The sequence below is a fragment of the Onychostruthus taczanowskii genome, unplaced genomic scaffold (assembly GCF_017590055.1).
Source record: "Onychostruthus taczanowskii isolate IOZ18803 unplaced genomic scaffold, ASM1759005v1 scaffold4, whole genome shotgun sequence".
Classification (NCBI taxonomy): Eukaryota; Metazoa; Chordata; class Aves; order Passeriformes; family Passeridae; genus Onychostruthus; species Onychostruthus taczanowskii.
Window position 1 is genome coordinate 22,317,629 of NW_024501459.1, and position 25,393 is coordinate 22,343,021.

The 25,393-nt window shown below is 42.2% G+C and overlaps 1 protein-coding gene across 3 annotated transcripts; it reads right to left on the reverse strand.

Annotated features, from left to right (window-relative positions):
- Positions 1 to 410: 410 nt before the first annotated feature.
- On the reverse strand, positions 411 to 24,649 carry AZIN1 (antizyme inhibitor 1). Of its 3 annotated transcripts, XM_041412577.1 has the most exons (12): positions 24,342 to 24,649; positions 18,611 to 18,748; positions 11,553 to 11,750; positions 9,359 to 9,532; positions 8,925 to 9,097; positions 6,417 to 6,551; positions 4,860 to 4,941; positions 3,970 to 4,044; positions 2,730 to 2,895; positions 2,078 to 2,196; positions 1,690 to 1,904; positions 411 to 1,071 (listed from the first exon to the last, which is right to left on the reverse strand). In XM_041412577.1, exons 3-12 carry the CDS (start codon positions 11,652 to 11,654, stop codon positions 960 to 962), a joined length of 1,353 nt encoding a protein of 450 aa, XP_041268511.1. In that variant the 5' UTR covers positions 11,655 to 11,750; positions 18,611 to 18,748; positions 24,342 to 24,649; the 3' UTR covers positions 411 to 959. The 3 variants fall into 3 exon arrangements, with proteins under 3 accessions (XP_041268511.1, XP_041268512.1, XP_041268513.1); XM_041412578.1 differs by lacking the exons at positions 18,611 to 18,748; positions 24,342 to 24,649 and adding an exon at positions 10,497 to 10,667 and having other exon boundaries at positions 11,553 to 11,679; XM_041412579.1 differs by lacking the exons at positions 9,359 to 9,532; positions 11,553 to 11,750; positions 18,611 to 18,748; positions 24,342 to 24,649 and having other exon boundaries at positions 6,417 to 6,696; positions 8,925 to 9,061.
- Positions 24,650 to 25,393: the final 744 nt, after the last annotated feature.

Sequence of the window (25,393 nt, forward strand, 5' to 3'; positions counted from 1 at the left end):
ACTAGCTAAAGTTGAAAGTTAAGACTTTTCAAATAAACACTATTAAAAAAGGAGCCAAAGGTTCTGTGACAACATGCAGAATTGGACTAACCCATGCTGCCTCAGGGCACTGCATGCACACGAGCTGGGACAATCTCTCCGTGCACACCCATGCCTAGTGCAGGTTAGCTGGTTGGTGTGAAGAACTGAATCTAAGGTCATGCTCTAAAAACACACCACAAATTGCCTTTTAGCCTTCCAGGAACTTACATGACTTTCACTTCATACAGATTGATCAATCTTAACATTTTTACTGTGTAACACAAAGCTGAACCAATGGGCTTGAGAAAAGAAAGCTTCTCAAATCAATCACATATACATCTACTTTATCTGCCTAGCTCCTCCCAAAGTTAGCCTGAAAAACAGTAAAATCTACACAAAGTTTTATTGCAATCATACAAGGGATACATCACGGGTCAAATACAACAAATACTATGATGCAATTTTACATTTATTAAACTACAGTTCAAAGCACAAATTTACACATTCTAAATACACTAAAACATCTAATGAAGTCACACTGGTCTCCCACTGACATTTGATATATCTGGGCGAAAGACAATAACTTTACAAGACTTTTCTAACAGGAATCCTTAGTATAAAAACTGTGTACTTGTATGTAAACTGTTGAAGAACCCAAGTGATGGGTTTCCATCTCCACTAAGTCATCCATTTTGTTGCATATTTAACGCTCAGGGGTTGAATGAACTTGATTTTGAATTTGGACACCGTTATCTAACCCTCCCACCCCCCACTGAATTGTAGCTGTAGCTTGTTTTGCCTGGTCCCCATTGCTATTTTTTCAAGTTTTGAAGAGAATGAATTGAATTCAAGATTGTTCCATTTCTTCCACATTGGAATGTTGACCAGACAAACTACAGACTTGCAACTGCAGGTCTAAATGAAGCGTTAATGCCTGTTTAAGCTGCAGTGGAAAAGCGTTCTTCCGGGCTCAGCTGAATGCACGAAGGCACAAAGAAGAAGTTCTTCATCAATGTGTCTGAAGCAATTCCAGCATCTTGCATCTCATCCCTGCAGCAGAAAAGGTCAAGAGATGTAATAGCATGTTTTCAGGTTCAATTTCCCTTCAGAAACCAGCCTCCATGCAGCATTTGAAGCCAATTGCCCTGCGTGGCTTGGCCCTGGCTCAGCAGAAGGGAGCCCAGCTGTGCCAGTGCCTGGCACACAGAAATGCTGCCACTCAGCAGGGTGGGAGTGCAAGGCCCTGCCTGGGTGCAGGAATGGGTTACCACACGCTCCATCACCACAAGAGCGTCACTGCCCTTCCTGCCCACGATGGTGCCAACACTGCACACAAGCTGTGGTTACGTGTATCAGGAAAGCTCAAAGGCTGAAATTAAACAGCTTTTGTTAAGCCAGCAGAAGACTTTACAACTGCCACTGAACTCACAGGTGAGATCAGTCAGGTATTCTGCTTTCCTCTGTCAGCCTTAAAGCAAAGTAGGCATTTTATCACAGATCTCAGCTTAGTCTCAGCAATCAGACAGAGACAAAAAAAACCCCCACAAACTAAAAAGGCATGTTCTTGCACTCAGCATTTTCCTATATTTGCCACTGAATGTCATTTGTAAGTGTACACTCCTGAAGGAAGCAAAAGCAACCTTGCCAGTACCAAGACAGTTTTCTTACCAGTCACTGAAAGACATCATGTAGTAAATCAGTGGCCTCTGGTAGTCGTTAAAGGCAGACTGTTCACCCAAGGTACCAGAGCCCATATTGTCAAAGATCAGCCAATCTCCAACGCTCAGCTCGGGAAGAAGACAGTTTTCCACAATTTGATCAAGCTCGTCACAGGATGGACCCCAAAGGCTGCTTGCAAACAGAGGCTCATCTTCCTTGTATTTCTATATGGAAATGATTGAGGCAAGTCAGGGTTCAGTTTACTGAATAAGAATTTTCAAATATACAGAAGGTGAATTTAATAAATAATATGCATTATATATGTATGAAATGATAAATATATATTCAATAGACAAGGATAGAAAGGACTACCTCTGAAGAACACAGAAGGACTCACCTTGTGAACCTCTGGGATAGTATTCAGTTTCTCAGACAATTTACTTGCAAAAGAACCATAAACACCATCATTTATGTAATATGTAAATACCGGTTCATCATCATTCCTGGTTTGCTCCACTGGAAGTAAAAAAAGAAGTTGTCTTGCATGCATGTTTTGTCATAAGTAGTCCTTTTGCAATCTAACTTAAGTCAGCTGCTTTCTCCTGACAAGGGGTTCCATATATACTGGAATAGGAGAATTACAAGCAGAGTAATCTGTATGAGACCAGATTATAAATTCAGTTATAACTTTACAGTTACAGTGAGAGGCTTAAGAAAATTAATACTTTCAGTAGTAACCACTGACAAGAACATAAATCCAGAGAAGCACAGAAGTAGCTTGCTTGCTCTGGGACATGATTTTTTGTGTTCTAATACAGAACCTTCTAACACACCACCTGTGATGCACCCAATATAGGTTTATCCTAGTAAGGATACAAGAAGTGCCACATAAAAGTGAGACATACAGGTAACATATGGTCAGAATCCAGAAGGCATATTACAGTGCAAGAACTAGGGGATGCACTAAATAGACAAACTAGTCAATCCCAGCTAATAGTGGGCAGTCACCTGTACTGAGTCATAACACAGAAAACAAATCCAACCCTTACCTCCAGAAGGAAGAAGTTTATCATACTCAACAGTCTTCTTTGCAATGACATTCACTGCCAGTGTAAATGCAGATGAAACATAGTAACATCCAGGCTCTGCAATCACATTAACACCAGATTCCTTAGGAAAGTAGACATCCAGCAATGGCCTGATGACGTGATTAACCTAGGAAATTGAAGTCAGAGGTAAGGCCAATGAACTCAGCTTACAGATGGATCACACACACTTCCAGTCAGCAGCAAGTCTAGTCAGCACACCAAATGCTTTCTCTGCTCCTCCAGTCTCTGAGAAATGCCTTTACTGGAGGTCCACAATTTATAAAAAAAAAGTAAGAAAACTGGTCATTCTGCTAAACACTGAAGATTGAGAACCATGAGTCTGAGTACCACACAGTCTCTTTTCACAACCAAAGTTCAAGCTGTGGTACACTCATAACTGCACCAGCAACTTCAGTGCCCATCAAGCACAACAGGCAATGTAAAATTGCATATGAACCCACAAGAATGAGCAAAGGGCCTTTTCATGATCCGTTCTGAATAGTATCATATTAGAAACAGAATTATTTAATACTAATGTTCATATCTTAGGACAGATATTTGAAGATTTACAGATATTTTGACAAGTAACAGAACCATTAGAACTGAGAGAAAAGCCCTGACTGCAGTTACTAACTCCTCACTACATCACTTTCACTGTGCTGAATTCATGGAGCCTGTGTTTAAGACAACATAACATTCTAAACTGGGTACCCTGTTTTACGTGCCACTTCATACTAAAGATGGCGTTTAGGCCAAATCAGAGGCCAGTAAAATCAATACCTTTAGCTTTCAGTTCCAGAGCAAAATACTGGATATTTTCATCCAGTAGCAACAGGGTTTATGATCCAAAGCATGCTAAGGCACCCTTGACCCAAACCATGCAAGAGTCACCAGCTGGACAACAGTCAAGAAAAACCTTGAATTATTACTGCTAGGGCTGCTTCAGATAGTAATTTAATCTCTAGCACACTTAAATGAGCATTCACCCAGGATGAACGGGATCAAAAAGAAGTCATGATCACCTCCAAGAACAGATTACACTATCCATGATCAAGAATACAAGCCCAACTAGTGGGATCCCGAGTTACAGTCTAACATGGAACTTAGTTAAGTTTCAGCTATCAATTCAAGCTGCAGTTCGAAGGCTGAACACTTCAACATCTTCAAAAGTCAGAGTTTCAACTTCCAACACATTGCATACCTCCTCCAGCTGAAGTTCTGAACCTGTGAAGCCCCCACCAATATCCAACATGTTCATCTTGAAGCCAAATTCTTCCTAAAATGCATAGGCAGAATGTAAGTACATGAACAACAGTAAATGCAAAATTATTTTGTTGCTGCTTACTGTGGTTGTTTTCTGGGTATTTAAGCTTTTGAAACTATTTAGCTGAGCACATCTAATGAGGGAGTAAGGGCATAGTACAGCTCCATTGAATCTAGAAGCAAAGCAGTGGGACGTCAATAGAGGCTGGTTACACAATTCTCTGCAAGCCCCACAGCAATACCAACTCCCATCTTGGGGCTTTTGCTATATTCACACAGTATTTGCTGAACAGGTGGTGTATTGACAAAAGACAGTTTTAGGATTTCACAAATTTTGTGGCAAGACCACTGCAACAAATTTGCACTAAGATCAGCAAGATCCTCAATTTTACTGCCCCCATATGCTACCAGCTACAGCTAAGGCACTGCAGTAATAAAAGTAAACAGACTTGGAGTCTTCTCTGTTTAGTTTACAAACTCCTCATACCACAATAGATGCCAGCATACAGTTGTTCAATTTCAATGTAACCTAAAAGCATCAGTTGTGTATTACAGGACTGAGATTTGAGTATCAAAAAAGCCTTGACCCAAAGTGGGAAACTAATTTAAATAGCATGTAAGGCTACTGCCTGTCAGTGGGACAGTATTCATTACCATAATTAGGACAAAGTTGGTTTTACCTTTACCACACATCACAAAGGAGTATTTAGTCCCTTACTAAAAGTTCAATTTCCAATGATTTATTCTGGAAAGAACATAGTTGGTTTGTTAATATGATTGGAATAGAATGGATCCTCTACTGTAGCAATTGTGTATAGATGTACTTACAGCCATGTCAAACACACACCGAGCATCAGACAGAGCATGAATGTATGTTTGCAGATCCTTGCAAGAGCCTGAAACATGAAATCTGAAAGAAATAAAAACACAGTAAATGCACTGAACCATGCAGCTTTCAGACCAAGCAAATTGTTTCACCATATAAAACAGCAACAGAAGCAATTCATTCCCAAGTGTCTCAAAACAAACTTAAATGATAATATACAGCAGCTGTGCAAAGCTCAGACCACTACTGCCTTCTATTTCACTGAATTTATACTTGAGAATTGTCTTCCTCTTAATCCTAAAAATGTCCCACAATATTCTCATCTTTGAGAAACAACAGATTTACTGGCTTTTTCAGTCTTCACTATCAAAGTGGCTGAAAGCTGTTTTTCAGTAGCAGAAGAAAAAGCTGCAGAGAAGTACCGATGCCTACCACAAGCTCCTGAATCCCCTCTTGTTCCATGTCCAAAAGATTCAAGTACTGCCACATGCCCTTAGTCACTGAGGTGCTAAAACAAGTGCCAGCATTCCCACAGGCTTCCTCAAAAGGAGTGTGGTCTATTGGTTCTAGACAGACCAAACACACACCCAAGCCACAGTGTTCTTTACTCCAAGTCTACTCATTTAAGGAATGCCATTCTGAGGCAAAGGTCACTTTTCAAAGTTACCTGCATGAATCCATGTGTGAATTTAAAAATTATTTAAATTTAAAGAAATGCACAACAGCCACATGGTTTTTATAAAAGTTGGTTAAGACATTATACGAAGAGGAACATTTTTCAGCAGTATGTATATTTTTGAAGATATTTGTAGCTTATGCTTTAACATTCCTTTCAAACAGATTCAAAACATTTGTGGTTTAAATCATCAAAATCTGGGTTAACATTTTTTTATTGTCTCGATGACCCATTTATTTGTTTGGTTGCTTTTCCTAAAACAGTCATGAGAATATGAGAGATTTGTAGCTGAAGGTAGACAGAGCAGACTTGTGCATGCATTTTTCTCAGATACAGTAAAACATCCATCAAGCTTCCAATTAAAATACCACGGATCATCTGTACAAACTTGGAACTCTGGGATTCATTCCTGCCACCTACAAGTCAAAAACTTATTTTGTCTCGAAATGATCAAAGAGTGACATAGAACCTTAACTCTTACACAACCTGACCCCATGTTCATCTTGTTCTAACTAGCCAACCTATTCCATGCTGTACTAGCACTTCTGTTATGATGTTTATTGTTGGAAAAATACAAATTGAGTTACCACAGAAGTTCCAGAGTACCGTTACAGAATAGGAGAGGCTTCTAAACCTACTTTTCATGCTGACAGAAGGAATTTATGATACTTCACTTCACCTTGTTTTGATGTCCATAATAGTTACTTTGTTTCATACTAGTTTGTGCTTGCAAGCAAAAGCTCATGATTCTAAATGGATGTGATATTGTTTGTCTGGGGTTTTTGTTGATTTTTTTTTAACCTTGTAAAATAGTGTCACCAGGGAAAAATTCTATTTTCCACCTTAAATACATCAGCCAGCAGAGGACAATGAAGTTACTCACTTGACACCAACTATTTGGACTCCCAGCTCCTTAGCACATTCCATAAGGTGCCTACAGTTCTTCAGAGTGGTGCCAAACTTCATATTCATCTCCTCACCAGCAGTAATGTCTTCTGTGGCAATGTGCAGTAAGAGCCTAAGAGAAGGGGAAGATGATTGGGGCAGTTGGTTTACATCATCAGCACATGTGAAGCCTGAAGATTGTCAGAAGTGTGTTGATTATGTTGTCAGTACTCCAGCTCCATCGATGGATGAATCAAGGCAACCTAATAATAACAATCCTGTACGGAGAAAAAACTAGCAATTAGGGGCTAAAACATGGAGCCAACAAGGACAAGGGATTTCGAAATGCAGCAACTAAGACTCTTGCAGCAGCAAGAGTCTGTTGAGTGCTGTAATAAAAAATAATGTTACCTTCTAATAAAGCATAGTTCCTCATAAAATCAGTAAGACTAATATGATTTTTCCCATCTCTGTACTCCTCCCCAGCCTAGAGGTTCCCCTTCAGTCAGACATGCATCAGATTTAGTTAAACTCAGCATCCAGGCTGAAAGCACATCTTGGCCATATCACATAACCTCCTCTTCTGGCTGAGCACATGGACTCAGGATGAGGGGGTATGGAGGTCAGTCCATTCCCTGCACCTTTTTCCAGGACACTGTAGAGCACAGAGGCAGCAAGTACCATTTCTTACATTCTTATGCAGTGGGACATCTTCCTCTGTCTGGTCAAAGCCTGATTTTGGGTAGGTTTAGCAAACTGCCGTGCCAATGCTGACCTTTCTCTATGTTAAAGCAACACTTGAGGGGCAAAGGCACAGTCACATCCAAACCTCTAGTGACATACCCCCAAACCTCCCAAACTCAAACTGGTGTCCACTGAGAAAGTCACACCACCACAAGATCACGTAATTAGTCACCCAGTAAACTAAACAGAGGTGGTGTCATGACATACATGCAGACTGGCAGAGCACATTGCAGTTAACCAGGATGGGGAGTGTAAATGAGTGGAAGAAACTCAGAGTGAAACAGCTCGTTACAAGACAGGCAACAAACAGAACTCAGCCTGGCCTAACATCTAGCATGACTTCTACAAGTACTTTCCAAATGTTTCATGGTGTGTTTAACATGCATTTTGTAAAGAGCAAAAAGTCCCAAGTTCTCAAACAGGTTGCCCTGCAATCCTTGTTAATTTATACAATTTTGTCTTGAAAAACTGACGAGCATTTAATTTCCTGCTTCTCACTAGCAGAGAAAGTTCTGTTAAAAAAATCTGTAGTCAGACAACATTTTGTGAAGCATTTGGAAAAACATGCTAACTGTAGCAAAAAATTGCTACAAATCAAACTCTTTAAAATGTAATAGAAAAATTCAACTCCATATTATGATTTGTAACCTCATATTAAGATTAGTCAAAACCCCTCCTTAAAGACATCCAATGTTAAACCAACAAATTGTTATAGCAGCATTTATAAGGAATCAAGATATTTTTCAAGCAAAAGCCACAGAAATTTTTACAGAAATTTCTCTCCAGTATGCACAACACAGACAGACTTCCAGGAGGATGAAGTGTAATCACCAGCAACGACATTAAATCTTGTAGTCTTGAACAAACAAAAAAGCTCTCTCAAACACCACCATGCCCCCCAAAAAAACACCAAAACAAGTCACAGTTTTGGGAGAAGACACAATACTTTAATAATGACTTCAGAACCAAGGAATTTGTCAGGCATATCAGGAATTCAGTTTCTCCAATGACATTTATGGAAAGCTGTATCTTTAATCACTGCAAAGCACTGTAAGAGTCACTAAGGCTCTGGCTCCACATTTCTTAAAGGCATGGCCCAAAACTAAAGCATTCATATGTGAGGGATGTGATATTAAATGAAAGGAGTGCCTATCAGTCCAAGAGACCATTATACATTGCCAGCAATAAAGTTGCCATATTTAACAGCCAGATTTGACCACTTTTCTACAGAGAGCAGCTGAGCTAATACCAAAGTGACTGAAAATATTTCTCACTGTTTTGTGTGGAAATACTGTAGGTGTATTTAATAGACCTGCAGAGTGTGCCCAAACCCCAGGTGGGATCCAATGCACACGGTCATTTGCTGGTAGCTCAGCCCTGACTTCAGCCAGAGCCACTAATATCCAAATACAACTGCCTGGAAGATAACACTGAAGCCAAAACAGAGCAGGAGGAAGATGTTATTTGCAGATGATGAAATACTAGACTTCTGAACTTTAAGCACTGAAACCTTTCCATGAAGATTGCCCTAAAAAAATAACTTTCTCCCAAGATTTTTCCCAAACCAAGGGCCATTGTATTAGGAAGCCAAGACTCAGTAGGAAAAGATGCAAAAAGCTACTTACAAAGGAGACAGAAGAAGAACAGATACAAGTGATTTGTACTAAAGAAGCCATGTACTTTGCTTGCAACTCAAACCACCCAGAAGACAGGCAAAAAGTTTTCCCCATATTAAAAGCAAAACCAGGATTTTGACACTTACTTGGCATTTGGATGGTTACGTGAAATTTTCTTCAGCTCAATATCACTGTCACAAGTCATGATGTTTATCCCTGCTTTCGCTGCATACTTGATCTGAGAGGCTTGCTTGCAAGGGTTTGTGTATATGATGTTTTCAGGAGAAATGCCCAGGTCTTGTACCAACGCCATTTCAGACTGAAAAACAGGCGCATACCAGAGTTTGACAAAGTGCACAGCACCATCTTTCCTGAATTATTATTAGATGTGCTCTACCACCACAGTAAAGAGAAAACTATCTACTGCTTCTAAGGCAGAACTACAGATTTTCAACAGCCAGTTACAAATGAATTCACAGTTCAAATTTTATTTATAATCGTGGCACTTAGCACCAAAGAGATGAATTTAAACCAGCAGACATATGAAAGAAAATAAAGCACATAGGCAAGAAAAACTTACTTTACTGGAACATGCAAAACCAACACCAAGGGTTCCCAGAATTTCGAGTACACCTGGAGTAGAATTGCATTTTACAGGATAAAATGGCTTTATTGGTGCCATCACGTTCTGCCATTGCATGTTATTCCTTACAAGCTTTCCAAGATCTCCAACATAAAATGCCTTTTTTCCAGTCTGCAAAAGGAAGAATAGGAAAATAAAATGTCTGAAATTGTAGGTTTGCTGTCAAGACAAACAACCCCAAGTCTTAAAGAACTAGGTACCTTTTTTTACCCTGCTCTTAACTTTTAGATTTGACCTTGAATAATGTTTTTCTGTTCACCTAGCAATTTGAACTAGTGTTAAAAAAACCAAAGGGAATACCTACCACTTCAGAGATATTATGATTGCTATTGACAATATTCTGAGATTCCTGAATAAAAGATTCTACTTAAATACCAAATGCTGATTTTATCAAGAAACACAGATTAAGTTACACACTTCTTTCAACTTTTTATTTTCAGAAGTCTGCAGCTATTTATAGGAAGAAGATCCACTGGGATGAAAGCTTCCACAGTCTCAATGTAATTTATACCTTACTATACAAGGAATAAAATCTGACGCACTAACATTATTTTAACATCTAATAGCTTGTTTTGCTAAAAATTTGTCTGATGGTATTTTAGTTCAGGAAGTCAAGTTTGAGACTGTTCTCCACATCTTGTGAAGAATGAAGTTCAAAAGGAATTTTTAGAACTAGACTCCATGTTAAAGGTGACAGAATCAAGTACATAATCTTTAAGAAAATGCACAGACTTTTCTGGAACTGTTAAGTTCTGCACATCTGTTACAATATAGTCTTTCTCACTATCAGGTCATGATGCAGGTGTAGTGGATCAAACTGCAAACAGATTTTTCCAGATTTGTTCATAATGTGCGCTCAGTAAAAGTACTGCAGGTGAATGCCCTACTGTAAATCAATTAAAGACCATCACGAAATATATGATGGATCTGAATAGAGACTGTACATCAAATGTTAATTCTAGCACTTGACTTTTGCAGATATGAAACTCTACAGGTTGTGGCTTATTTTATACAAAGTCTTTATTTCTGTTTAAAAAACACAAATAGAAATTCCATCGGGTGGAAGCATACTGACCCCCTGTACGGGTCACCAGCAGGAATGGGATCTGGAGCTTTAGATCCATGGCACAGGCCTCTACCCCTTGAGCTAAAGGAGTAAATGAAAGCAGCAGGAGGCAGCTATCCTCTGTGAGCCAGCCAGTGGTTGGAGACATGACATGTTGCCAGTAGTTTACCTATTTATTTGCTAGACAGAAAAAGAATATTAGGAATCAGGATTTGGGAATCCTACACCTGAGTTCAGAAGGCCATGGAATTTAGCTATTTGCTGTACTATAGCTGACCACTTGCACATGAATATTAGTTCTGATAAACCAAGAGAAAAGTAAGCAACTCACAGTATGGCATATGAAGAACACAGGATTTTGCTTAACGAAACTTTTTCTAAAGTTTGCTCTTTCTACAGTTGTGTCTACATCTTCCTGCCTCTTCTTAAGAGATGAGTGAAGCCTTATTAAAAAAATGACTATTGTATACACAGAATTATTCAACTTTCTTTCCAGTTGGCTGCTAAACTTCAGCTTTTACACCAGTTTTGCTTGAAAGATAGCACCTCACAATGTGCTTGTACCAGAGTTTCCAGTGGGGAGAAGGGTTAACAGGAAGATGTATGAATATTAACAATGATGGCCCACAGAAAATTTAAACATGGCTTTAAAAAGGCTCAGCATACACATTTGTCAGAACTCTGCCATATTTTCAGGGAAATAACAACAACAAAAACATTCTAACTGAATATATCCACTTGCGTAATTGCAGGTGCCTCATTGCTAATAAAATCTCTTCAAACAATGAGATGGGAACCTGTATTTAATTACATCAGCCAGACTACTTTCCTGCTAGTCACACTCAGGGCAGTAAGAGTTGATCACCAAATTTCCCCAACAGAATTCTGCCCAAAGCAAGAAAACAGCAAAGAAGCAGAATTAGAAGAGGCAACTACTTTATAAATAAGGTGAGCGAGGCTTAGCTGACTGTTTCTCTGTTGCTGTCAGCTCATCAGCTCTAAAATACTTCGACCTTGTTTGAAGACTTAGGGAACTAAATGAAAAGATCTGGAAAGCAAACTTACATGAGTATGTTCATAAATACAGTTGTCAATAACATCTGCAAGAGTTGCTCCTTCATCCAACAGACCAATGGAGTAATTTGCATCCTCAAGAAATCCTTTCATCTCAGCCGTATTCCACAAAGCCGACAGTCATAAACCAAGAAACACAAGGGATGGGCTTCCAAGCCTTATATCCGGGTCCTTAAATTATGCAACAAACTGTAGAAAGAAAACGTGTCAATGGAAAAAGAGGCACAAAGCATACCATGCTGCTGTTTAAAAACCAGCTTTCTATACCTGATGTCCTACATCACTAACACACCCCCCGCAAAGACCAAAGATGTTCCTACTCTGCTCACCCTACATTTTGTCAGAGACATGGATAGAACAATTCTACTGAAGCCAAGAATAAAACAGAAGCTGGGTACTTCAGATCTGACTTCCAGAAACAACTGATGCAAGGCTGGTCTTGAGAAGAATTCCAGACTGTATGCACACTGACCTGCACTGAGTTTATGCAAACTATTAAAATACTGCAAGGGCAGCAAAATTGTACAAATACCTCAGCTCAGTTCTTCTCAAGTACAGCATCTTAAGCAATGCTAGCATTCAAGTGTGCAACTGGAAGACTGCCTGTAATAGAACATTCCTAAAATTGTTATGGAAAACTTGCAGCTTATTGATTAAATGTTAGCAGTGATATTTGTGCTAATGTTCTAGTTCTTTTGGTGCTAATTTATAACCACTGCATTTATTAGAAATTTTGTTGTTCTGTTCATACCATTACCTACAACACTCACAAAGGTTAATTGCAACAGAGGTTAATATAAAGAAGCCACTAGGCTAGAAGTAATTTTCAAAGTGATAATCTTAGCAAGAAGATTTGTCATAAAGTAACAGTTACAGTCTAACTTTATTTGCATCTTGCTTATCCTCAGATCTTCACTGCAAATTAGCTTAGTAGTTAGTAGTTTATACAGTGTTTTCCAAAAGACATTCTAAATCAACAAAATCGAAACACTGAAAAAACTGTTAAATATAGTCTTAGAATACAGATTGACTATTTAATCACAAGTAAAAGTCAGCAGACAGCAGAAAATGACCAACAGCTGACTATATACCTCCATTTGCCTTACTTGATGAATAGAACAATCTGCAGTTTACATTCCATTAGTTGTGGGTCTCGTTTAAAAGCAGCTTATTAGCTTACATTAACCCACTGACCACATTTTTGTTTCAATTGTCATCTTTATGACTAACACAAGATAGATCAAAACCAGCCAAATAAATAGATTTCTTCTCTAAATGAAGACCTAAGGTTTTTTTTTTTTGTATCTCAACAAAAGTTGCATAGTACTTGCAAAAAAAGTGATGGTTGTTTTCTAAAGCCACCTGCACTTAGATTTACAATGGCAGAATTATTTTTCTAATTCAAAGTGTTTGTAGAAACCGCAAACATTACAGCTGAAAGCCAAAAATACTTCATTAGTACTACAAAAATTAAGATAATTTTGGCTTCAAATCATCACGGGGCCATGGTATTAACTCAGTCTCATGTTTCATCCACCACCTTCATACAGTAAAAAAATATACACAATTAGCAACATAGGTTTGGTTAATGTTGTCAACAATATGAACAAAGTTACTTTGCTGTAGTTTAATACTACCACAACTAAGCAGCAGTTGCTCCTGCTTGTCATTATGCCAAATAATGGGAAAGGAGCCAGCAGGGTTTTTATATGCTTTCTGCACAACTCAAACATGCCCCCTATATTTGTTACAAGAGGAATTTACTGCCAGGTGAGCTAAGTCAGTGGCAGCATGAATATCCAGTTCTGTTCAGAAGCAGAATGATAAAGACAAGTACACCAGGTAAGAAATAGTTGTTTCACACATACACAGCGAGTCCTATGATTATTTAAGGGAATCCTGAAGATCCAAAACAATCACAGAAGAGCAAGATAATTATCACATTGATGAAAGGATTTAATGAGTTATAAAAACAATGACTAGGTGGTAGACTATAATAACCAGAAAAGTCTTTAGTCAGTCATATCTCAGTAAGAGACTAACAGCTAAAACTCCTTAAAAAAATGCCACCACTAAACAAAAGCTTGTGAACTAAGCTTGCCTTAGAATCAGTCTAATAAAGATGAACACCACAGTAATCTTCGTAAAATACCCATGGGTTTCCAGAGGCAGAGGAACAAAAAGGCTGAGTTATCTTTTTCCCCCACAGAAAGAAATGCTGGCATCAGCTTTTCACTGATTTTTTTTTTTTAAGGAATTACTGTATATATAAGGGTACTATTTAGCTAGGTTTTAAAATTTTGGTTAAGTTTTTTTTCATGTTACAAGCCACTTCCTACACTCTAAAGCTTGCAGACAGTCAAGAGTCCCTTCCACCCCAGATCTACCCTACTGGAAGGTCTCAGCACACCCAGTGGAAGCAGTCACAGCCCTGAATGATTTTTAGACTCACCAGACACACAGAGCTAGTTGCTTGTACCTTGTATTTCAAATGAAGCAGCCCAATCTAACCAACTGCACACTTTCATCTTCGAGTGTGGATGTTCATCTGAGTTACAGAGGAGTAGATTTAAGCTAGTTGTTTTATAGTCTTAAAAGACAGGCTTTTTTTCCCCCATAGTTAATGACTGTGGTGTCTACAGGTTTCAGACAGATGGTGTAGAAGTATACTTTCCTTGAAAAGCTGCCCCTTTAATTTTGAGGAGACTCTGTTCAAGTAAAGCATGGGGGGAGGCCTCTTTACCACCAACTCCCAAAGCCACCATGAACAAAAAGAACAATTATCTAGTAAGTTAGTTTTGATAAAGATTATTTCCTAAACAAGCCTTGTCTCTTGCCCATTCATCAAAAATCATCTTATGATCAGAAGGCAGGCACCAAAAAGAATATATGCTAGTACAAATTCAATGACAAATTGCAACAAACCCTAAACAACCTGATATAACCTTTCCAGGATGCCAAACAGTGATTGCTTTCTCTAAGCACATCCAAGACATGGAAGCTTTTCCATTTAACAAAATTAATCCAGTAGAAAAAAAACCCTAATGTTTGACTACTGTCCAATTTCCCCTTTTTGGAATAAATTACATCTCTTCAGTCTTGATAGGAAGGATATTCTACAAAGGAAAAACAAATTCCTAGAAGCACTACTACAACACCACTACAAGACAGTGGCTAGAGAAACAATTCTTTAAGGGGTTAATACCTTACAGTAGGATTTGGGATTCTGCTGTCACCTTATTCTGTCCTGACTGGTTCCCTCCTGAGGGGGGAAGGAGAATCAGTGATAAAATTTGCAGAAGGAAATCTAAATGATGGTTTAGGACTTTTTTTGATGTCTGTAAGATGAGTCAGAACTCATTAGAGTGCAGAGCTCACTCGTTGCTGGAAATGCTGACTTGCTGCAAGTCATTATTTGACAGACTTGGTGTGGTAACACAACCCATTTTCACACCTGAAATGTTAGTCTGCACAATGCTCCAGGACATGTATTTTAAGTCAAACAAAAGCTGTCAAGTGGTATGAGACTTCTACATAGGCATGTAATTGCTTTCTTTGAAGTAAGCATTACATCCTCAGGCTCTTTAACACAATGACTTCCCAGATGAAGTACTCTAAGATAAAAGTGTACATATTTAAACACTGCAATTACTGCAGACATCTGGAATAAAAGAAAATGAAAATTCTCTGAACAGAGTCTAAACACATGCTTGTCACATGTAAGCATCCATAACACACACAATTTTCATTTCTTTTCTTTACGTTGTCCAAACTATGTATTGTTTGGCCTAAGAAAAGAACTTTAAAAACCCCACCTATAGGTTTGGGTGTTTCATAAAAAACTTCCTCTGCAAAAAAAGTCTCTGCAAATGAAATGGGCTCCAAATAATGCCTTTCAACCACATCTTATTAAACAAAAGTATTTATGACCTATAACAATTATGCTGATGCAAAAATCATAAAGGGCTAAAAACAAATTATTCTCTCATTCCTTGCAATACTGGTTCTTCAGGGGTAACAAATCAAAAAAAGAAACATTTTGTCACTGACACCAGCAATTCAGCACAGAACAGGTATACTAGAAAAGTATATATATTATATATCTACTCACTATACATGAATCCTCTGCTTTCAGTGCAGGGAATACCTACTTATAATGGGAGTATCTTTTTAAAAAAATTCCAAGATGCCATTTCACCAACTTGCATCCCTGTAATTCAATTAGCTGAATGTAGCCACTAACCAGCTGATGGAAATGCTGAAACAGGTGTCTTTTTTTGCATTACTCAAGTTACCTCTCAGCACAAATCCACGGAAGGCCATAAGTAGGATACCTGTACAGCTTAGGTAAGTTGCAGCCTACTCTATTCTCTCAGCAGTGCTCCACACAGTTAAGTGAGCAATGTAGAAAGAACAATTCTGCTGAAGCAAGCAACCGGGACAGACACTGAAAAAACAACGGCCCATCCAGCACCTTGTACAGGAACAAAAACCTTCTGCATTCTTGAAGTCTGAATACATTATTCAGACCCAGTAAGCTCACAAAACTTCCAAAAGAATGGTTACTCTTCTAAGTGCACATATACTTCCGTGGTAGCTGACCAGCACTTCTCTTTTACAACAGTGCCAACAGTCACTTCCCTATTCTACTTGCTCAGTGTTAGTATCTGGCCTCCCCACTGCCCCCTTTGACTCCCAACTCCCAGCCCTCCTGTTCCCTGAATGCCACCACCTCTACCTACACTAAGTCATGAAGGCTTTCAAAGTTAGCCAGTCCAGATAGCTACTGCTTCCACTTGGCACAGACAGAACTTGTTAATACATCAGAGTTCCATTGATGATTCCCATCATTTCTGACCAACCAGATGGGGCAATAAAGAGAAAAGATTTTAAAGGAACAAGACTTCAGGCCACAGTTGCTGGACTGCTCAGGGAGTGAGAGCTTGAAGAACAGACAGAACTAAACCCCAAGTCTTTCCCTGCCAGTGTAACACAAGGAAAAAGTGAGATGGAGAAAATGATAAAAAGGAAGTGAGTTTAATGGAAATGTAAGTACACCTTCAGACAGAAGATTTTTCTTTTAGTTCCACTGGAACATTAACATATAACATTACAGTTATATTTAAAGGCTCAGTTGACCTTTTTCCCATTAAATCACTTTGCAAGTTGAACAAGACTCAAAGTACCAATTAGCTCTCTACCTTGCGTCTTAGCTGCATTTGAGGCAATGACTTGTGCTTCAGCACATCAAAACAGATACAGATTTCCTGGCAAACACCACTGCTACCTACAACACCACTAGATTCAATACAGAAATACTTCTATTTGTGTACAATTCATTGCTGCTGAACATGTAATAGATCCAACCTCAAAATAAATACACATCATCTGAACATTCAGCTGCAAATAAAGCAAATCCAGTGGCATTTCCATTCTAGGGCAACTTATATTTCATATCATTTGTCACAGCACAGGAGTCTACCAGTTAGAGAAGGAATATCTCAAAGAAGGTACCAGAACAGCCTTCACCTCAAGAGTAAGCACTTCTGTCACAGCCAAAATTCTCTTCAGAACAGTTTTAGAAATTAAGATGCATGTATAGTACCTTAAGATTGTATACTTTATTCACTCCTTTGTAACAATTCTGTCTTTCCTAGCTTTTTACTACTTTACTTTATTCTTGTTCAAGTGCAAAATGTCATGCAAGAGTTCTAGCCACATAGAAGAGCAAACCAAAACTTAAACTGAACAGGGGAAGCATTTTTCTCAGCTATTTTGCTTATAAAAACCACACTAAACATAACAGTGATATTCAGAAAATTCTCAGTGTTGACTGAATTCACTTGACTAGAATATTCAACTACAAAGAACCAGATATATGTAGTTAATTCAGTAAGTCTCAAAGAAAACAAAGAACATAACCTCTGGAGATATAGCCAGAAGTCAGGATAAACCAAGCTCATCCTGTGCCTCAGCAATTGTGGTTTTTTCAAAGAATGAGTTTATCTACATTAAGTACCTTATTAGGATGCATACTAACACAACTGGCATTTGGAATCTTTGTGGTCTTTAAAAAGTACCTGGCTCAGTAAGATGTACTTAACCATTTGCAAGTTCTACATTAAAAAGTGTTCCATAATTTATAGGTAGTAAGCCAAACAAAACCGCCTTCAGCTAGACAGGAAAAAGTAACACTGTACAAATACTGTATAAATGCATTTGTAATATCTGAGTTAAGACTATTGTTAAAAACCACATAAAGCTATTTTAAGTTAGCAGAACACGATAACCACATACATTTCAGAGTTTTCTGTGCTCCTTAAGATCAGCTAAGTGCATTCATTTGTTTTCCATTATCATGGTCTTGTTTTTCTTTAATATCTATCTGCCACTTCAAAATATAAAGGCATTTATAATTGGTACTCATTTTCCTTCCAACATTAAATTCCACATTCTACTGTAACCCCACTACAACTATTTGTGGAAATGGATAGCAATTAACAAATAATGGAGACAGGCATTTGGGAAGGCACACCCTTCATGATCAGCCTTAGTTACTGTTTACAATAGCAAATCTTAACTATTTCAGTATAAACTACTCTAAAACGGTACTGTATTCAGCAAGTCATGAGTTGATATTAACAGTCATGCAGTCCAATTCCTGACTTCAGAATTATCACTGAGACTAAAGTTACAGCATTTTATTTCAGGATTTCTGCAGCCAACACCCCTAATTCAGAAAAGTAGCTTTATTTACCAAGTTTACTGCAGAATTTCATCATATAATTGTACTGAGAAACGTGTTAGGTGAGTAAAATGTTTAGTTTAGTCCCCCACATCATCCTGAATGAAAGTCCTATGACCAAGTTTACTGCAGAATTTCATCATATAATTGTACTGAGAAATGTGTTAGGTGAGTAAAATGTTTTAGTTTAGTCCCCCTCTTCCTATGCAATTTTGTTAATCTACATCCAGACCTTGCTTATCAAAAAACAAGCTGTATTTTTGCAAGTGCTTATCTTCCTGCACACAGATGAAGAGAGACTTACATGGACAAGTTAGGAGATGGAACCCTACTATCATCAGCTAGGTTCCCAAGGTGGCTCAGCGTTGAAGTCGAACTGCTCTCTATAAAGCACTTCTCCTAAGCCCTCTGGATAGTTGTAAACTTGATCAGAGATTTTGCCCTGTAGGGAGAAAAATGCACACAAAAATAAAATTCATAGCCAGAACAGAATAAAAGCTTTATAATAAAACATGTAACAAATGCCTTTTCAGTAGTGCCTTTAAAGAGGCTTGCAACACCCCACCATGAAAGTTTATAATTACATCAAACACCCAGTTTTCAGGAGTTAATGTAAACTCTGACCAGAACAAGCCAGATGCACAAAGAACTGCTAAAACACGAGACTGCTTATTCTACTTATCTTTCACAGTCCGAGTGAGAAGGTTTTCAAAACTCATGGCAAAGATCTCTACATGATCCTGCTGTAGGGTAGTATGCCTTAACACTCTCTGGATTACTCTCCCAGAAGTGTTTTTAACCCTGTAACCACTGCATTCTTCCCCTCCCCACTTCCTTTCTATTTTAGAATTCCCTTGCCATGTTCCTTCTCCCTCTGCTGTGAATGAACATGGCATGTGGGTGAAAAAGCTATGTGGGTGAAAAATAGTGCTTTATATAGTGAAACTGAACACCACACAGACAAATCCAGAAATGCGCAAGACAGTAAAAACAAAGAAACTTATGCTTGCCTTCAGGAATGAGGAAACATTTCAGCTGGCCCTTAAAGGCTATTACACACACCACCAAAGCAGCATTTTAAAGTACAAGGCTAGCTCACTCAAGGTAAAGCAATCACACAAACAGAACAACGAGCGTAAAAGCAGTCAAGGAAACATTTATTAGGCCTGTTGAGAAGTTACTCCTCCTAAAAGCAACAATAATTTTCATGGAATTAAAAACACTACCAAACTGGTCACGTGTAAGCCCAACATACAACATGGTTTCTACAAATTCGCTGTGATATATGGCATGAAACATACCAACCTATTGTGAAAATGAACCTTTGCTACTTCCATTATTTAAGTTATACTACATGGGCTGACTACAAAAGCCTGACTTCTAGGAATCACCCAACACAAAAGGTCATCTTCACAGCCACGTTAGTTAAACTCCTGAAATATACTTTTCCACTTATTCTTGCTATTGGAAAACTAAACTAGTACACCGCATAAAGTACTGCATAACACACAGAGGTCATGCAACTCGAGGGTAACTGTTTCACAGCAACTCCCAGAGAGCAATCCCTGCAGCTTTACTACATAAATTAGCATTTACTAGCATGCAACATTAAAAACAAACCTCAGTGCTTCAAAACTGAGATATAACAGAATTTTGCTAGCTAGAATTAATGCATATGTATTACATTTAACCTTATCATTTTCTTTCACTAAAGCAAGAAGTCAGTATTAATTCTGCACACAACAGTTTTACAAAAGGAAGGTGTTGTCAACATTTAAAATTAACTGGTAGTTACAATACTTCCTACTGCTGTTCTGATTATACTCAAGAATTCATACAAATTTTCCAGGATAGGAATTAAGTTTACCTTTCTAGCCAAACAAGTCATTAAACACAAGTGCTTCTAGGTAGAGCACATGACCTTCAGTGCAAAACTTAAAATGCAATGCTTCAGCCAAATATCACCTGCAATACTATGCCCATGAATATTCTCCCATGTCCCAAGGAGGAAAGTTTACAGTGAAAATTCCTGTGGAGCAGAAATGAAACCCAACAATTTTCTGTAGCAACAGTAAACTTTGAGCTGTGCTGAGATGTAACTACCTTTCAGAACTTCTTTTAAATTAGAATTATTTACGTAAAGGAACTACATAAACATATATAATAGTCTGACTGCTCTTTTTGTGCAGCTTTGCCACCTCTAAACATTCAGAGGAAAATTGAACAGTTTGAGCCTTTCCAATTGCAGTAATTTTAGTCTATTTTAAGCAGAAGAAAGGGAATTTGCTGTCAAGTGGCAGAGCTGGGCTACCACTTTAAGAAGTGTATTAGATGCCCATAACCCACATGGGCAAATCCAGTTTTACAAAAATTGCATGTTATCAACCACAATGAAACATTCCTTGTTTAAGGGTTTTAAAGTAGGTATAAAAGTACTCTTTGCTAAGCAGTGAGCTTTGAGTTGTGGGAATAGCCAGCAATGTAGCTCCACCTTTTAATATTCAAGTGGCACCTAGATGCATGTGTTTATCTCCCATCTGTTGGTATACTCTACTAGCAGGTTCCTGAAGTTTGTCTACAGCTCAAGCAACAACAGTCACAACTCACCTGAGGATCCAAATCACCCCCCAGCAGTCCACAGCACACAGTTTTGCCAGAACACCTGCATTCCTGCAGCAAGCCCTGTAAGTGCCCAGCAGGGCTGGGCTTTTTCCAGCTCACTGGCCCTCCTCACGTCCCCATGTGTGATGCCAATAGGCCTACAAAACCAGGAATCAATCCATTTTCTTAAAAAAAAATAAAAATCCACGGCATCTGTTTCTGAGAAGAGACCCTTTAGTGGCTTGAGCTAAAACGTCCATTAACCAAACCCTAAAAATCTAGAATTACAATGACCTTGCACATTTACACCAAGTGGCAGACTCAAAGGCACCGAAGTTACTCTGGTTCACAGAAAAACCTAGGTCTTTTTGAGCTACAACAAGCCTCTTCCAGAGCAGGGAGAGGACACTGTGGCAAGGAGATCCCGGGCAGGGGAGCAGGTCCTGAAGGAAGCACAGGTCCCTGAGGAGTTCTCCCACGAACCACACTCTTGCTCCTGTGCTACATCAACAGCATCTAGAGCTGAAATCTACCATTATATCTAAATTAGCGCACTGCACAATTACGCCTCGCTTCTAGGAAGGGACAGTCTTAATTCTCCTCCAGAGCACTCTGTCTCCCCTTTAACTTGGAGGGATGGAATCACTTCCAGCAGCACTGCTGCAGTCACACACCTGCGGCAGCCTTCCAGGGAGCAGCGAGAGGCACAAGCTGTGCGTGGGTCCCGGGGCCGGCTGCAGAGCTGCAAGGCAGTAATGCTGCCTCCAGTAAAACTGTGCCCACAGGAGAAACATTCCCACAGCTGCTCACCACCAAACAACACCCGCCCCCCTCCCAAAGACCCTCCTTTTTCTGGGGTTTAACAGCCTTCCCCTGGAGCTCAATGCCCAGCGGGAGGGATGGGGAGAGCAGGCCGGGGGTCTTGGCCTACAGGAGGCAGAGAAGGGAGCTCGCCACAGCCAGAGGCACACGGGGAAGGGGCTGCCTTGTCACAGGCATCAGCCACAGCAGCATTGTTCACACGGTGACAGGAAGGAAAGAACTAGACTGGACCAGTCCAGACTGGAACAAACCCCTCCTACCATCACCATTATTCACAACCCCCACCTCCCCCAGCACCACTGCCTCCCACGTTTATCCAAGGAAGAATAATGGGCAAGTGCAGTGTCTTCAGAGACAAAAATCCGGCAGCCGGGGAGGGCAGAAGAAGCAGGGCAGGACCACCCCCCAACCCACTCGCACACAAGAGACCCAATCGTGCATCTGACTAGATGGTAGGCATTTCCATGCTGTTTTATTGGCCTTCACACCGTGTTTTCATTCAGGGTGCCTATAACCGACTGGGACTACACAACTGTATCCTGGTTAGTCACCGGAGACTGCTGCAGAGGTCTGAAACGCAGTGCTTCTCCTGCCTACAGGCACAAGGCAGCTGTGCTGGATTTTGTACTGCAGGAGATGCACTTCAGAAAGGCTCAAAAGGTTTAAGCTCACTTTCTTCCCTCTTCACCACAACCAGGTAACCCCCAGCACACACAGGCATCTTCATGGGCTCAGACTGATGACTGGAAAAGATCTGCAGTGCTGTCTAATACCCAGCCATAACAGCCACACCACGATCCTGCACTTGCACTGTCCCACTTATGCAAGCACGAGCCCGCTCGGTCACCGTGCCTTCAGCTCCCCTACCACCAGGAACAGACAGACACCTCTACTGATCTCCCACCACTGTAACTCTGCTGACCTCATACCACACAGGACGGCACGGCAGCCCACACGCAAACACTTCGGCTACCCCAACATTCAGATACACACACTTTACACACGCGAATTCAGCTGTCAGCTGAGCAGGAACCAGAATCTCTTCTCCATGCTTTCCAAAAGCCACTAGTACACCAGTGGCCAAATGGACCACAATATGGTTGGCAGAGGCAGCCAAGCCAAGAAGGATGAGCTCAACCAAGAGACCTCCAAAAGGACCAGCAGCACCAAACCTGCTACTGCTACACTAAGGGTCTGACCAAGGGGAAGGGTAAAGAGTGCACCCGTGAAATGAGCAGAGAACTACTCCCCGGGCAAAGGGACGGGACTGCTAACGGGAGGGAAGGACTCCCTTTCCACATGCCGGGTGACCCCACGGCCCTTCTGCGTGAGGGCAGTCCCGGAAAGCGTCACTTGTGCAATGGCCTCGCAACTCGTGCGTTGCTCTGACAGCCGGCGCTGCCACCCTGCTCTTCGGCGCGGCCCTTGCTGTCCATGCCGACGGGGACAGGTGAGGAGGCCTCGTGCAGGCGCAGCTCAGGTGAGGGGAAAAGTGGAGCATGGCAGTGGGAGCCCGGATGGATAATCACGCTCACAGAAGCACAACATGGCCCCTGAGAAGCAGGCGAGGAGACGCCGCGGCCATGCCACCAGCACTTCTCCTGCCTTTGCCCCCGTCAGGCTGCCCAGCCCTGAAGCCCGTCACACACGGCTGCCCCCGGGGGCTCAGAGAGCTTATGGCGTGTGGGTCACACGTGTAAAAGGACCTTTGCAGCACCCGCACCGCAGCCCGTACTGCCAGCACAGGCTACTGCCACAGGACATTGGGCAGCCCCTCACCCTGCGGGATCCAGGCGAGGACGCCCCTCGGCCCCCGCTCCCAGGCAGGGGCGCCGTGCGAGAGGCAACAGCTCCCGGCGGACGCGTGTCTCCAGCCGCGGGCACTGCCCCGGCTGCGAGGGGGAAGACACCGTACAGCCCCCCTCCGCAGGAATCCGCCATGTTAGGGCGGCCGCCGAGCCCCCGCTGGTCGCGAAGCCGGCGGCCTCGCCGCCCTTCCGCGTCCCGAGGACTGCGGGAGAAGGGGACCGGCGGCACCGCCGCAGCGTTCACACCGGTGCCCGGCCTCCGCTCCCGCCCCGTCACCGCTCGCACGCAGCGCTGTCCGCCATGTTAGCGCGGCGGCCGTTGACCCTCCGCCCGCCACCGCCACCACCCTGCCGGGTGCGGGGGTCCCGCTGCCCGCCCGCTCGGTCCCCGCACTGCGGCCCCGCACCGCCCGGCGCGCCGGGGGACAGGGGAGCTCCGGCTCTGACTCATTCCGCCGCTCTCCATCTGCCGCTGCCGGTGGCAGCCGGTCTCGCCCCACGCCGCCGGGGCGAGACCGGCTCCATCCCCAAACCTGCCCGGCAGTCACCGCCACGGTACTGCCCCCCGGCTGCCCCTCCGCCCTTTCCGGGCACCACGACCACCGCTGTCCATCCTTCCCTGCACTGCCCCAAGCCCCAGACCCCGGGCAGAGGGAAGCTCCTAACGCTACCACCGGTAGCCGGTGACCATGGACGCTCCGGCCCGGTTCGGAGCTTGGGGTGGGCGTCGCCACTGCTCCCCTCCCTCACTCCCACCACCTCCCCCACGGGCGAGAGCCCCAGGACTCCCGCTCCGGTACTCACGTGAGATAACGGCCCGAAAGATTTGGTAAATCGTCTTCTCTTTTTAGGCGGAATTTTTAAAGAGGGATGTGGGAACCTACAGCAGAAATACAGGCGGCGGCAACGGCGCCTTCCAGGGCCATAGGCTGCGGGGGCGGCCGGCGGGGAAAGCGCAGCGCAGCGCTGGGACCAGAGGGCACAGGCGAAGAGAGACAGAACCGGAGCGGGCCGGGGGCTGCGGTAGCGGAGAGCGGAGACGGGAGCGCGGCCGATGAGCTGCAAGCGAGCGAGCGGAGACACAAGACGAGAAGAAGGAGCCGTCGCCGGCAGTGCTTTTATAGAGCGGGAGGGTGGGGCGGGATCCGGGCCGTCGTCACCGCACCGGGGGCGGGATCCACCGCCTTCCCCCGCCGCGGCGGCCGGGGCGCGCTGGGCCGGGGGAGTGAGGCGCGTGTCCGCGGCGGAGCTGGCGTGTCCCCGGCAGGGCTGGCGTGTCCGCAGCGGGCCGCCCGCCCTGGCTGGCACCGAGAGTGCTGCAGGAGCGGTCAAGTCTTTGGTTAGTTCCTGACACAAGCCGCCGTCAGCATCCCCCCGCGATCCCGGGCAGGTGGTTACCACACGTGTCTTCACATGGCATCTGGGATCTGTGCTTCTGTCATGGTTTCCACTAACCCGAGACCTATTCTGTGTCACTACGACTTTAAACAGGTGGAAAAAGAACCCAGGGTTCCATGGTCAGCCAGAGGCCTCGTTCACCGAGTTAACAACCGAGTTCACCGAGCCTGGCAGCTCGCCCTGATTCCCTGGGCATTGATAAGCTGCTCATAATGCTCACCAGAGGAAACTAATTACACTGCATAGCTGGCAGCCTCAGTCTCCCAGCAATTTCAGCCCTTCAAGAATCCTGTAAGTAAATACATGAATGGAAGGCTTTAGCTGACCCATGCAATTCACACAGTTTCACTGAAGCTCTGGGACATCTTCGGCACACCTCAAAGCCTGTAGTTCTTTCTTAACACCCTTATGAGGGAGCGCTGCTCAGCTGCAAGTAGAAAAGAGCCACCCAATGTTGA